The sequence below is a fragment of the Carettochelys insculpta genome, chromosome 6, assembly GCF_033958435.1.
Source record: "Carettochelys insculpta isolate YL-2023 chromosome 6, ASM3395843v1, whole genome shotgun sequence".
Lineage (NCBI taxonomy): Eukaryota > Metazoa > Chordata > Testudines > Carettochelyidae > Carettochelys > Carettochelys insculpta.
In genome coordinates, this window is record NC_134142.1 from 17,980,336 (window position 1) to 17,994,091 (window position 13,756).

Consider the following 13,756-nt stretch of genomic DNA (forward strand, 5'->3'; position numbering starts at 1 on the left):
TTTTACAATTTCATGTATAGATGTTTCTTGGTAGATCAATGAAACTATACAGTTTCTCTTCTTCTGCTTCTCCCTTACTATAGTGTATTTCTCAAAGCTACTTTATTTCTTATTAAAGATGGACCCAGTATGATGAAGACCAGAGCAATTTGGACCCCACTTTCCAATACAGTGCTAGCAAAGGCAGCCAGTCTTGAAACTTTGAGGGAGAAAAAAAAACAAAAAACCTAAGATCATGCTTTAAAACTGTTGTTTTGCCCATTGTAGTGGTGCTGATGTATTGTCTCCCTTTCAAAACAACCTAGGCAAAAAGATTTTATATTACTGGTTTTTTTGTATCCAGAAGCACTCATGCAGGATCAAACCTATAAAAAGTAATTTCTACAGATGTCTGTGTATCCACAAAATCAACATGCTGTGCTTGGCTTTTTTCTTCTTACTATGCTAAGACAATGGTTAATACTGGATATCATTTGAGAACTGAGACTCTGACTAATTCTATTCTTTGCCCTATTTATTACTGCATACCATCTTTGTATTTCTTTCCTAGGCTTTTTCAGTTATCACAGTTTTTTTTTTATCCCTTTTCAGACTGATGCCAGCTGGATGCCCACACAGTGCTCAGTAATACACAAAATAATGTATTCTGCTTAATGCCCTCTCCATGTGCTTTCAGAATATTATTTTCACGTGGCCTGCAAGAATCACACTCACTATTGATTCAAAAGTCTACTGGATTCTTAACCCTTTAGTAAAATAGTCATGAGTGTCTGAGGATAAAAACTAGTAAGTAGTTGTCTTTAATGCTGTATTGGGGAAGCTTAGATCATTCTATATTGATAGTATTATCCTGCCTGTCTACAGGATGTGATGCTGAGGTGCCTTAATAATGATTAGTGTTAAGGGAAGGTCAGTTTCTTCGCTCTTATTACCTCATCAATTACTTAGCATAGTGTTAGTGTAAGCTCCTGGAGAAGCCTGGTCACCAGTCCCTGGGAATCCTGTTTCATCCTCATGAAGAAATAAGCCATTGCTGACCCTGCTGTTTTAGCTGCTCTTATTATTTTTATATGGTTTTGTATATATGCATTTGTTTCCCATTGTATGATATGTAGGGGCCTTTAAAGATCCTTCTTCCATTAAGATTATTTTAAAGTTTTTGTTTCCAACACATGAAAAGCAATCAGTAAGAGTTAGTAATTTCTTATGGATTAACGATAATCCATATCGTCAAGAGAGCAGATTATGAAGCAAGTGACTTCATGGTGAAATTTTGCCCATACTAGAAAAAAAGCCCAACCATAGTAAAAATCCTAAAACATTCATGAACATGGATTTAGCAAAGCAAATTTGAGTTTTGCTCTTGAAAAAATCATTTTAGAGCAATAGACTAAGCAGACTTTGGTCAGACAAGTAGACCTTTATCTTTTATTTTACTGTGATTAAAATATAGCTCCTTGTAAATGTTACTTCTAGGTATGTAATAAATCACGTAAAGTTCCACAACTTCAAGAAATATAGAGGTTAGGTTAGTTTTTTGTTTAAGGTAGTAACTCAAAGGCTGCATCTACACTATCCCCTTCCTTTCAGAAGGGGCATGGTAATGAGCGCATTGGGAAGATGCTAATGAGGCGCTACCATGAATATGCATTAGCATAATGGCCACCGTGCACTATTCGAAAGTGCCATTTTCGAATCACGTGCCACCCATGTAGACAGGAGCTTTTCAAAAGGACTGCCCAGACTTTGAAAACCTCTTCTTCCTAAAATCAAATAGGAAGAAGGGGCTTTCAAAGTCCAGGGTATCCTCTTGAAAGGCCTCCATCTACATGGGAGGTACACAGTTTGTAAGCAGCACTTTCAAATCGCGTGCAGCAGCCATTGTGTTAACGAGATGCTGCATATTAGCATCTTCCCAATTCGCTCATTACCATGCCCTTCTGAAAGGAAGGGGCTAATGTAGAGGTAGCCAAAAAGTTTTCAACCCAAGAATACTACTACTTAAACCCTTCTACTCTGAGTGGAGCATAGGTCATCTACAGGTCTCCTCCACTTTACTGTGTCTCAAGACAAAACTTCTAGCAGACTCCAGGAGTACTCCAGTTGTTGTCCTTCAGTCTCAGTTGATCTTCTCCACATTGTTCAAGGTCTTTCTCTTTTATGTTTTCCTTGTGGGTTCCATTTTATAGTTTGATGGACTATACTAGATGACAGCTTTCTAAGAGTGCAGCATAGCCATCCCCACTTTCTTCTCTTGATTTGAGTTGCAGGTGGTTTTTGTCCTGCTCTGTTCCAAAGCTCCTTATTTGTGACAAAGTTTTTCCATTTGATGTGAAGGATATACCTCAGGCATCTGTTTATGAATGTCTGTACCTTGTGATTTGAAACCTTTTTAGTATGCCAGGTCTCGAATCCATTCAAAAGCACACACGTCACATTTGTGTTGAAGGTATTACTTGTGAACTCGATAGGTGATGGAGATTGCTGTTGCTTTCCCTATCCTGACACTGATATCCTGATCTGTTCCTCTGTCTCTGCGCATAATACTCCCCAAGTAGGTGAACTGCTCCACATCTTCCAGGTCATCCCCTCCCAGTGTAATGGTCTTGTTGTTGATCTGGTTGATCCTCATTGTCTTGGTCTTTCCCTTGTTAATGCTCAGTCCAGTCACTGAGGCAGTTTGTTCTAGTGTTGTGACCTTTTCTTCCATGCTTTCATGTCAGTGTGAAAGGAGAGCAATATCATCAGAAAAATCAATGTCCTCTAGCTGTTTGAAAAGTGTCCACTGAATGCCTCATTGATGGCCATCTGTTGTCCTGTTCATAATCCAGTGCATTGTGATCAAGAAGAGGAAAGGTGACAAGAGGTAGCCATGTCGCATTCCTGAGAGTATGCTGAGGGATTCTGTCAAGACACCATTGTGAACAACTTGGCATATTGGGGGTTCATACATTGAATGGATTAGGTTAATAATTTTGGATGGGATACAGCAGTTTCTACAAAGTATCTCTATCAACACTGTTGAAGGCTTTTTCAAAGTCTATGAAGATTATGTATGGGAGAGTTCCACTCAAGCAACTGTTCTGTGATCTCTCTGAGAGTAGCTATTTGGTCAGTGCAAGATTTCTCATTTTGGAAGCTGGCCTGTTCTTCCTTGAGCAGTCTATCAATTTCTGTCTTCATTCTCTCCAAGAGAATGCTATTGAACACTTTTCCTGGACTAGACAGTAACATGATGACCCTCCAGTTCTTGCAATCCTTCAGGTTGCCTTTCTTTGGAAGCTTGATAAGGTAGCCATGTTTCCAGTCTTGTGGGATCTGTTCAGTGTTGCAAATTTTCTCAACGAGATTATACATCATGTTGACTGATGTCTCGCTACTTGCCTTAATTGCTTCTGTGGGAATGTTGTCTGGACCAGGTGTTTTTCCTGCTTTTCAGATGGGAAATGACTTTTCTGATTTCTTCTTTTGTAGGTCTGTTGCTGTTAATTTTGCCGAGGTTTGTTTGCAGATGGTAGCTCAGGAAGTTCCATGTGGGCAGGGTGGTTCACTAGCTCTGCAATGTATTCCTTCTATCTACTGAGCTGCTCAGTTAGGTTTGTTAGCACATGCCCCACTCCCCCTCTTATCCTGTACTGTCTGATCCACTGTATGCTGTGACCTAGCTAACTTCTTTGTGGTGATGTTATACAGCTCTTTCTCTGTCCTGCAGCTTGTTCAGCTTGTTGTGCAAGATTTTCCACAAAGTTCTTCTTGTCCCATTTTACAGTCTTTTTAACTTATTTGCTGGCTTCTTAATGCAGTCTCTGAGCTTCCACCTTGGTTTGGTACATGGAATGTTCGGACCATGTAGCAAGCAGGGAAGACAGAACAGATTGCAGTGGAGATGAAACAGCTTTCAGTTTTGGGCTTCTGTAAGACAAGATGGATGCCATCTGGGCAGCTATGCCTGGCAACAGGTGAACCCCCTCATCTACTCAGGACATGAAGAAGAGAACACACCACACACAGAAGGCATGGTCTTGACGTTATCAAGAGAGGTATCTGGTGCTTTAATGGAGTGTACAGCTGTATCATCACACATCATCATAGCAAGATACTACATCACAGTGCGGAGAGTACTCATTGTACAGTGTTATGCACCAACTAATGAAGCAGCTGAGGAATGTAAAACTATGAGAAACTACAAAGTGGTGTGAACCAGAGAGCAAAGGAGGATATGCTGATTTTGATAGGCAACTTTAATGTGAAAATTGGAAGCATAAATACAGGCAGAGAACAGACCATTGGAAAAGAAGATCTAGGCAACATGAATGAAAATGGGGAGCACTTCAGTGACTTTTGTTCCTTCAAAAAATTAGTGATAGATGGTAGTGTTTTTCCACACAAAAGTATCCATTAGGACACTTGGGTTTCACCGGACGACCAGCCAGAAAACCAGATTGATCATGTCTGTACAAGCAGTTCTTTCAAAAGATCAATGCAGGACATCCAGGCTAGAAGAGGAACAGACATAGGTTCAGACCACCATTTGGTCACTATAAAACTCAAGTTCAAGCTCAAGAGGTACACCACAAAAGCAGCCAAGCCATGATTGAGATTCAACATGGAGCAGCCAAATGATATCAAGATAAGAGCTGATTTCCAAGTGGAGCTGTCCAACAGATAAGCACTTCTGACAAACTGCATCCCAAAAGATGCTACCATTGAACAAATTTGGGAACACACCTAAACAGCCTGGCAAGAGACCTGAGATAAAGTATTGGGGAAGAGAACAAGGTATCACAAAGAATAGATCACAGTAGAAACTCTGAGAAAAGTGAAGGAATGAAAAGACAGAGAAGCAGCAGTCAATAACCCAAAAATACAGTTATAAAATATGTAGCTTAAGTTCTTCTGTAATAAAAGGTGCATTTAGAGTGAGCATTGTTCATGTTAATGAGATTCTTAAACTTGGAAATAGCTTTCTTAAGGGGTTATAATGAAGGGGCTGGAACTTTATAGTCCTATGTTCTGTGCCCAGCCCTGGGTGGCAAGAACATAGGATCAAATTATCCATTTTTTTGAATTGTAAGCATAATACCTGCTTATGTCAGATGGTGTGAAATTTAAATTACTCCTAATAGAATTCTATGCCATTGCCCATGTGCAGAATTTATGTGCCCCTTAGATTTCTTTGCTTAAATTTTTAAAAAAAACAAAAAAATAAAAAAAACAACAACAAAAAAAACATCCCACAACAACTACCAACTGTCCTCTTCCCCTGCATGACATCCAGGGTCAGATTTTTTCCAGCTGCAGGAAGCTCTGCAACCACCCCCCACTCCTCTGCTATTTTCTGCACCCATCACTGTTCAACTGCAGGGAGAGGACCCCTGTGTAGGGATCTGCTCCTTCTTCTGCCCAAACCCTATGCATCCAGACCCCCTTGTGACTGGATTCTCCTGGTGAGCTTCACCCCCCGCACTGAGAACCCTTCTGATGAGCCCAGTTCTGCACCAGCATCTAGACTACCCCAGTGCGCTGCTTGGTATTCTTGCCTCTACAGGCTGTCAGTGCCAATTCTGTATCCCTTTCTTCCCTGCCATAATCTTCTGTCCCAAGACTTCAGCCGCACGCTTCACCCCAATCTGCTCTGGCTGTGCCTCCACTCATGGCTCCTTCATGATTCTAGGATGCTGAAATCACATGCTTTGAGGGGGTGAAAAGGGTTCTTATTAATGGCAGACAGCAGTCCACCTGCAAATCCTACCTCTACAAGTGGACATGGTTCTCCCAGTGGTTGGATACTTATCACCCAATATCTCCTCATACCGTGCCCCTTCCTGTCCTCCCTGACTATTTGCTGCACCTGCGTGAGTCAGGCCGAGCCCTCATTACTGTCAGGATTCATGCCACGGCATTGTTGGTGTTCCACTGAGCAGAGGATGGGATTTTCTTCCTTGCCAATCCTATCACCAAACACTTTTTGACAGGTCTGCAAAACTCTGCTGTCTCACAGTCCCTATCTGTGACCTTAACCAGGTACTCAACTGCCTCATGAAGTTGCCCTTTGAGCACCTGGTGATGTGTTCCTAGCGCCATCTGTCGATGAAGGCCTCATTTTTAGTCAACAGTCATCAGCTAGAGGGGTCGGGGAGCTTGACACTCCAATGTCGGAACCTCCTGGGTGTTTACCAAGGATGGGGTCACTCTTCACGCTCATCCCAAGCTCCTCCCTAAAGTTTCCTCTCTCTTTCATATCAATGAACCTGTTCACTTACCTGCATTCTTCCCAAAGCCACATTCTGATGCTGCACACGAGATATGGCATACCCTTGACTCTCATCCAAGTGGATCTCCATCTGTATACACATCTGTTACACTCTTCATGGGAACAACTTTCTGGGTTCTGTCACTGTGCATTCTACCAGGGCTGTATCTTCCACCACCTCGTTTCTCAAGAATTTATCACTTACAGACATATTCAATGTGGTCTTCCAGCAACACTTTTGCACAGCATTATGCTATTTCATCTTTGATTGCTTCCTCCATTCAAATGGGTGAAACAGTTCTGTCCATTGTAACCATTACTGGGCTCCAGACCCACTGCAGAGTGTGACTATTGCTTTATAGTCACCCAGAGTGGAGCACTCATGGGGACACTACTCAGAGAAGAAGAGGAAGTTACTCACCTTGTGCAGTAATGATGGTTCTTTGAAATGTGTGTCCCCTTGTGTGCTTAACTTCTCTCCCTACTTCCCCTGCTATATTTGCTAGGGTAGAAAAGGAATGCAGGGTTCTGTGCCATACATGTGCCAGTTAGCACAAGAGGCACTACTGCACATGCACAGTGTGAAAAGCACAGCTACAGAAGAATTTCCAAGCACTGGTGCAAGGAGGCCCCAACACCCAGAGTCGAGCACCCACAGGGGGACACATTTTGAAGAGCTATTGTCACTGCACAAGGTGAGTAACTTCCTCTTTCTGTGTATATTTCCATTTTTAGTGATTTTATTTTTTATCATTTTAAAGTCTATATTGTATATAGACTATTTCAAACCAAGGTGTTAATTGTAATACTATTTTACAAAATTGCAATGAAAATATAAAACATCTATGTAAATGTGTTACGGTATTTGGGCAATCAAGCACTGTTACAATTCTGCCTTTACAACACATTAGGTCCTTTCCACAGCATCTATAGTCCATCAAAGTAATCTTCAGAGTAATTTGTTAAAAAACACATTCTGCCTTCTTAATTCATTTGAAATTTATGAACATGATGTTTGTGTATACTCAGCGAGTCAGATCCTGCATTTGAATGTACACATGTGCTGCACCCGCATGAAGTCCTATTGGATTCTGTGTGGGTTCCTTGTGGTCTCAAGGATCCCTATATGCAGATCCAGTTAGATGATTTGACCCCCACTATGGAGTTTTCAAAAATCTGATCCACTAATTTTAGTGCCATGGAGTTTCACAAGTAAAAAGGTATAAACTTCATCATAAGCTGTGAAAGCACATTTCATGGTGTTGAGAATGAGGTTTGCTGGATTTAAAAAAAAGTGAAACCAAAGTGCACTCTTACGGCAGAAAATGCATCTCTGAGAGATTTAAAATTTAATCTTTTAGGTTGTGACTCTCAAGCTGTGTAAGGAAACATTAGAATTCATCTACCATATTTTTGAAAAAACTGTAAACATTAAACATTGCATTCAGAATTTTGTCAATCTCTGAGAAGTTAAAAGTAATTAAGGAAAATGTTCTACAAATCTGTGGCATCTCTGTGCCTCTTGTTTCAAGATGGTGTGAGAGACAGACAATTGTAAAAACTTGGTACTACTCAATTTGATCTTGTTCCTTAATTTTGACAGATTGTTTTTAAGTTTCCATCTGTTCCATAGATGCCACAGATGATTGAATTTTAGGAAAACATGTAATGGCTGATCCTTCTGAGTTGTTGCAAGTTATTTAATGTGTTATCTTTCTCTCTAGATTCTAAGGAGGCCTAACCAAAGTAAGGCTGTATTAAAGCTGAAATCTTTATTAGCTTCAGACTTCAAGTTAACCCTGGTGTCTTTGCAGGATATTTGGCTAATAACAACTTACTATTCAATCAGCAATCCTCTCTCTGAAAACAGAAAAAAAAATCATAGCAGGACCAAGTACTGTCTAGACCATCCCTGATATACATTTATCTAACCAGTTCTAAAATGTCTCCAGAGATGGAGATTCCACAACCTCCCTAGGCAATTTATTCCAACGTTTGACCATCCTGACAGCTTGGAACTTTTTCCTAATGTCCAACCTAAACATCCCTTGCTGCAGTTTAAGCCCATTGCTTCTTGTTCTATCCTCAGAGGCCAAGAAGAAGAAGTTTTCTCCCTTCTCCTTATGACACCCTTTTAGATACTTGAAAACTGCTATCATGTCCCCCCTTAATCTTCTTTTTTCCAAACTAAACAAGACCAATTCTTCAGCCTTTCTTCATAGGTCATGTTCTCCAGACCTTTGATCATTCTTATTACTCTTTTCTGGACCCTTTCCAATTTCTCCACATCTTTTCTGAAATGTGGCACCCAGAACTGGACACAATACTACAACTGCGGCCTAACCAGCACAGAGTAGAGCGGAAGAATGACTTCTCATGTCTTGTTCACAACACAATCTGGTTTGTAATCTGGGTGTAATCTGGAGTCCTCGGGAGTAAAGGGACTTGGAAGTACCATGGGCACTTTGAAGTACTGGCAGGTGAGCCGCGGCTAGACACGAGCCAGCACTTCAAAGTTTAAAACTTCGAAATTGCCGCGGCTTTAAAAGATTTGTGAAGCCACAAGTAACTGTTAATAACTGTAACTCTTTATAACTTGATTTTACGGATAGATAGATTTCAGGTTGATGGTGTCTGTTATAAAGCCATAGCTCACCAAGTGTTTCCTTTTAGCAGTGCAGTACTTTGTTAACAAAGTCCCAACATCCTTCTTACCATCCTCCCTTCGAAGTAGGGAGGTAGTGTAGACAAGCCCTTGGTGATTACCTGCTTTGTTCAATATTTCTGGGGCACCAGGCATTGGCCACTGTCTAAAGGTAGGATACTGAGCTAGGTGGACCTTTGGTCTGACCCAGTATGGACATTTTTATGTTCTTGCAGAAAAATAATGTTCAGTATTCTGGTGAAGAGTCCGTTTGTTTTCCCAGTACCATAAGTTAGTCAGTTATATGCAAGTCTTTAATACAGAACCAGTAGAGAAAAATCTTTAAAAGATTTGTGAAGCCACAAATAACTGTTAATAACTGTAACTCTTTATAACTTGATTTTACAGATAGATAGATTTCAGGTTGATGGTGTCTGTTATAAAGCCATAGCTCACCAAGTGTTTCCTTTTAGCAGTGAGAAAAATCTTTTTTGCTCATGACTTCAGTGGAATTGCTTGCACGTGCTAGGATGCACTCATGAAAATTTGATTCCAGTTTTACATCTTATGTTTGTCTCTGGTGTCAAAAATATCTTAATTTTGGAAGTGTTTCTTGCTTTGATAATTAAGAACTGTGTACTTTAGTTACTTAGTGGGGGTTGGGGGAAACTTATCTATAGATTGTCACCTATGTTGTGGGAGCCTGATTCCAAACCCAGTGAAGTCAGTGGATTTTGGATCAGGCTCTCATTGCACTGAAATATTAATGAACATCATACATGTTTGTCTCTCAGAGGTTGGAAATTGATGACAGGAGAGGGATCGCTTGATGATTACCTGTTTTGTTAACTCCACCTGAGGTATCTGGCATTGGCTACTGTTGGAAGACTGGATACTGGGCTAGATGGACCTTTGGTCTAACTCAGTATGGCTTTTCTTACACCTATATTGTTAAAAATAAAATTCACGGGACGTAAGGTTAATACTGCATGAATCTATACTGGTTTATTCAGAGTGCATTGATCTCTTTTTTTCCCTCTTCCTTAGTGTCTCAATCCTGATATTTAATTCCTCTCGGCAATGCTTTGTTGTGGTCAAGCAGTTCCGCCCAGGTAATCCTCTTCTTTAGTTTTACTTTTACTCTCAAGTAAAACCAACTGTTAAGCAGTTAAAAGTTGGAGGGTATGAGGTTAGTTGTGATAAAATTTTTGTTCCATATTCGGTCCCTTTGTACTATAGCCTACGCTATTCACTAGATCAGAATTCCACACAGGAATTGCTGTACTAGGTGAAACCAGTGATCCAGATAGTCCATTAGCTGGTCTTTGGCTTTTGACAGGTTTCAGGGGAAGTTCCACACAGCTCTGTGGTGAGCAGTTGTGGAATAAACTGCCCACTTGGGAAATAGAAGATAGCTTATGCCCTGAAACATTGATCAGGTCCCTGATTTAGGGGAAAAAAATCAATCTTATCTAATATGAGGCGATATATACTTAGGAATATAAAACACACCTCAAAATTAGGGAATGTTGATCCACTATGTAAAAATATATTTTGATACACTGTATACAAGTATATTATTGTATACTGTAATGTAATAGGTAGATTATTGGCTCTCTTACTTGTAAAAGGTATTGGTACCATAAGAAAGAGACTGTTTACATTAATTTCAGCATTTTGTATCAATTTCTATAATTTCTGACATTATTTTTGGAGATTAAAAATCAGATATATTTTTCAACATGTTGGTTTTAACCAAAAAAAAGAAAAAAGTGAGAGAGAATCTAAAACATCTTTTACTCTTTCTATTTCTGTTGCTAAGAGACTGATTCAAGACCATTCTGGTAGATGTCATTGGTAGTATCATACAGATGTCATGCAGTATCATACCATCTACCCTTGCCCAAAATGATTGACAAACAGTTCAGTGTAATGCAACAATATTGTAACTTGTAGCTCATGTTTCTATTCAGCACTCTAGTACCTATTGTAAGGAATAGGATTTATTTATTTGCTTATTTTAAAATCTTATGTCTTTTATTTGCAACCAGATAGAAACTGCTAATATGGCTAATACTTTTTTTTGAGGCACGCATTAGCTCTTTCTGCAAATATCTTTCATGACACCTTTTTTTCAAATGACTTTTGTGTGAAATTCACTTCTGTGCAGAGGACGCAAGGTTCAATGCACACATCTGCCTTTTAGGAATGTGTGAGACAGCTGAACCCTTTTGTCTGAATCAGGTCCTGTGCATAATAAAGTTAATTATTTTTGCAAATAAAATGATGTAACAAATAGTTAAATTAATTACATTCTTTAGAAGATCAGTTTTCATGACAAGAGAAACACTTTGGCTACATCTACACTTGCCCCCTTCTTCAGAGGGGGCATGATAATCAGGCTGCTGGGAGATTACTAATGAAGTGCGGCAATGCATATGCAGCACTTCGTTAGTCTAATTCTCCCCACAGCAACTTCTAAGTGTCAAACTTCGAAGTGCTGTCATGCTGTGTAGCCGTGGGCACTTTGAAGTGCCCGTGCTACTTCAAAGTGCCTTTACTCCCCAAAACTTTGCACATGGCTACACGGTATGCTGGCACTTTGAAGTTTGACACTTCAAAGTTGCTGCGGGGGAGAATTAACCTAATGAAGTTCTGCATATTCATTACAGCACTTCATTAGTAATCTCCCAGCAGCCTGATTACCATTCCCCCTTCGAAGTTTGGGGCAAGTACAGACGTAGCCAGAATGAAATTGGGTTGGTCCATAAACAAAGGAAATAGAGAAAATCCAAATAAATAGAATACTGTAAGTATTCTGGCCAAGTGGATACCACCAATATGTTATCTCCATGGAAATGTCAGATTCTGATGGCTCCTAAGGGTCGTGTCCCCTAAAGCCTGCTTTTTTGATGTTATGTTCACAGAGATCAGAGAGGGCACTGAATATGCTCAGAAAGGCTGGCCACATCTTTCCAAATAAAAGTAAACATTGTATAACTGGAGAGGATTTGAATTAGTAGCAGTAAATATACACCATAGGATTTTCCAGTTAAAGTATAATGTTAACATTTCAGTGGATTTTATATATTTTCTGTACAGTGACTCAAATTACATAGTGCCCAAGACTTGTCACCAGCCACAATTTACCTCATAGGGCTCCAAAGTTATTGGTGAAAACAAAGAAAATTAAAGGTTTAAACAGCAAACCAATTCCATCCCTTATCTGCTAAATTCCAGTAGCCTTTTTAAATCTATACACTCCCCCTTTGCCCCCATCCCCTGCCCAACCATTTCTCCTTGTTGAGGAAGTGAGCCTTTTGTTTCAGTTACTTGCACAGGCTTGTTCAGGGTAACAATATCATCTGGTTTGACTAGGGCAGTTCAGCTCTCTTCCCTGTGCCTCAGCTGCACAGGAAAGAGCTCATATACTTAGAACTTTTCACTCTGAGAATTCACAAATCTTGTCTGCATGCTGAATCGTTAAACAAGAATCATGGTGAATGCTTCATGCTCCCTGGAATCAAGAAATGTGTACTGGGGCTACTGCTGTACTGTACTGGGGCCTGTGAATATCTCAGCATTGTGTCAGGAACAATGAGGATATGCCCCATTATAATTAAGTGAGTGGTTCTGATCCAAGCAGGGTTACCTATCAGCTTTTTCTGAAGACTTTTATTACCCCCATAATAATAATAATAATAATAATAATAATAATAATAATAAATAAACAAGTACTCAACAGATTTGATCTTGTGGTCAGACTTGTCTCATGCCCAAAAGATAGAAAAATATTAACCAGGGTCTGATATCCAAGGCATGTAGCCCAAACAGAAAAGTGTTGGTATAACCCTGTGAGAAGAATTAGGACATCACAAAAGGATGCATGATATTTGTTGTAAGACTCCAAGTTTTTCACAACCCTTTCCAAGATTTTATTGGGTTTTGAGAGAATGGACCTATTCAATGTTGACCTGAAGTATTGGCAAAAATAACATCTTTTTAAGAAAAAATAGCCTAACATTTATAACACGGAATCACAAATGTGTGCTTGTAAATTAGAGTGAATATAAACAATGCCTGTGTAACAATGAATGAGTGAAATTAACAATGAGTGAAATTAACAATTTATGGAAATGATAATAGTGCCAGTTTCATATAAGCATAGATTTACCCAGTTATACAGTTCAAGTCTAGAGAGGACCAGCAGATCATCTAATCTGATCTCTTGTATATCAGAGATCCCTAAACCCTACACAGCCACCTCCTTACTTAGGACAACGATGCTAAAGTATTAAAACTCTCAGACTGTCATGGTTTTGTTTTTTGTTTTGTTTGTTCATGTGCAACTGACAAAATACATAAGCTAATATCTTTTATTTGACCAACTTCTGTTGAGACAGCTTCCTGTCTCTCTAATATCACTGGGCCTACACAGTTAAAACAACACTGCAGAGAACTATGAATCTGAGATTCTTTTTAATGAAAAATCATCTTGCAAAATTTGTCGGGGTGATTCTGAGCCAAACTGCAGTTCTATGTATTGCAGCTGCGTTGTTATGACTAGTGGAATCTAGCCTAGTAGCGTTGTCCCAGTTAGAGAAAAAACATTGTGGATATTTCTCTATATTAACCATCTGAGTCAAACTCAGATTTTGGATGTTAGAGGAAATTCATTAAAGATTCCCCCAGGTTTGTTCAGTAAGATCCAACAAACAAAGCCAGATTGGCTGATCCTCAGGTCAGATAAATTGTCATACTTCTCAGAGGTATAGCAATTTATACCAGATAAGGATGTGTCTTCAGGATCTCCCTGACTTAAGCCAGGTACCCTCAGTAGTGGGCTACCATTTGGGAGT

The 13,756-nt window shown here is 39.7% G+C and overlaps 1 protein-coding gene across 2 annotated transcripts in view; it reads left to right on the top strand.

The window, feature by feature from the left end:
- NUDT14 (nudix hydrolase 14) overlaps positions 1-13,756 on the top strand; it is a 73,181-nt gene that overhangs the window by 39,998 nt on the left and 19,427 nt on the right. For both annotated transcript variants that reach the window (XM_074996375.1, XM_074996374.1), the window contains exon 3: positions 9,945-10,009. In XM_074996375.1, the coding sequence (XP_074852476.1) occupies positions 9,945-10,009 (65 nt within the window). The remainder of the gene's footprint in view (positions 1-9,944; positions 10,010-13,756) is intronic.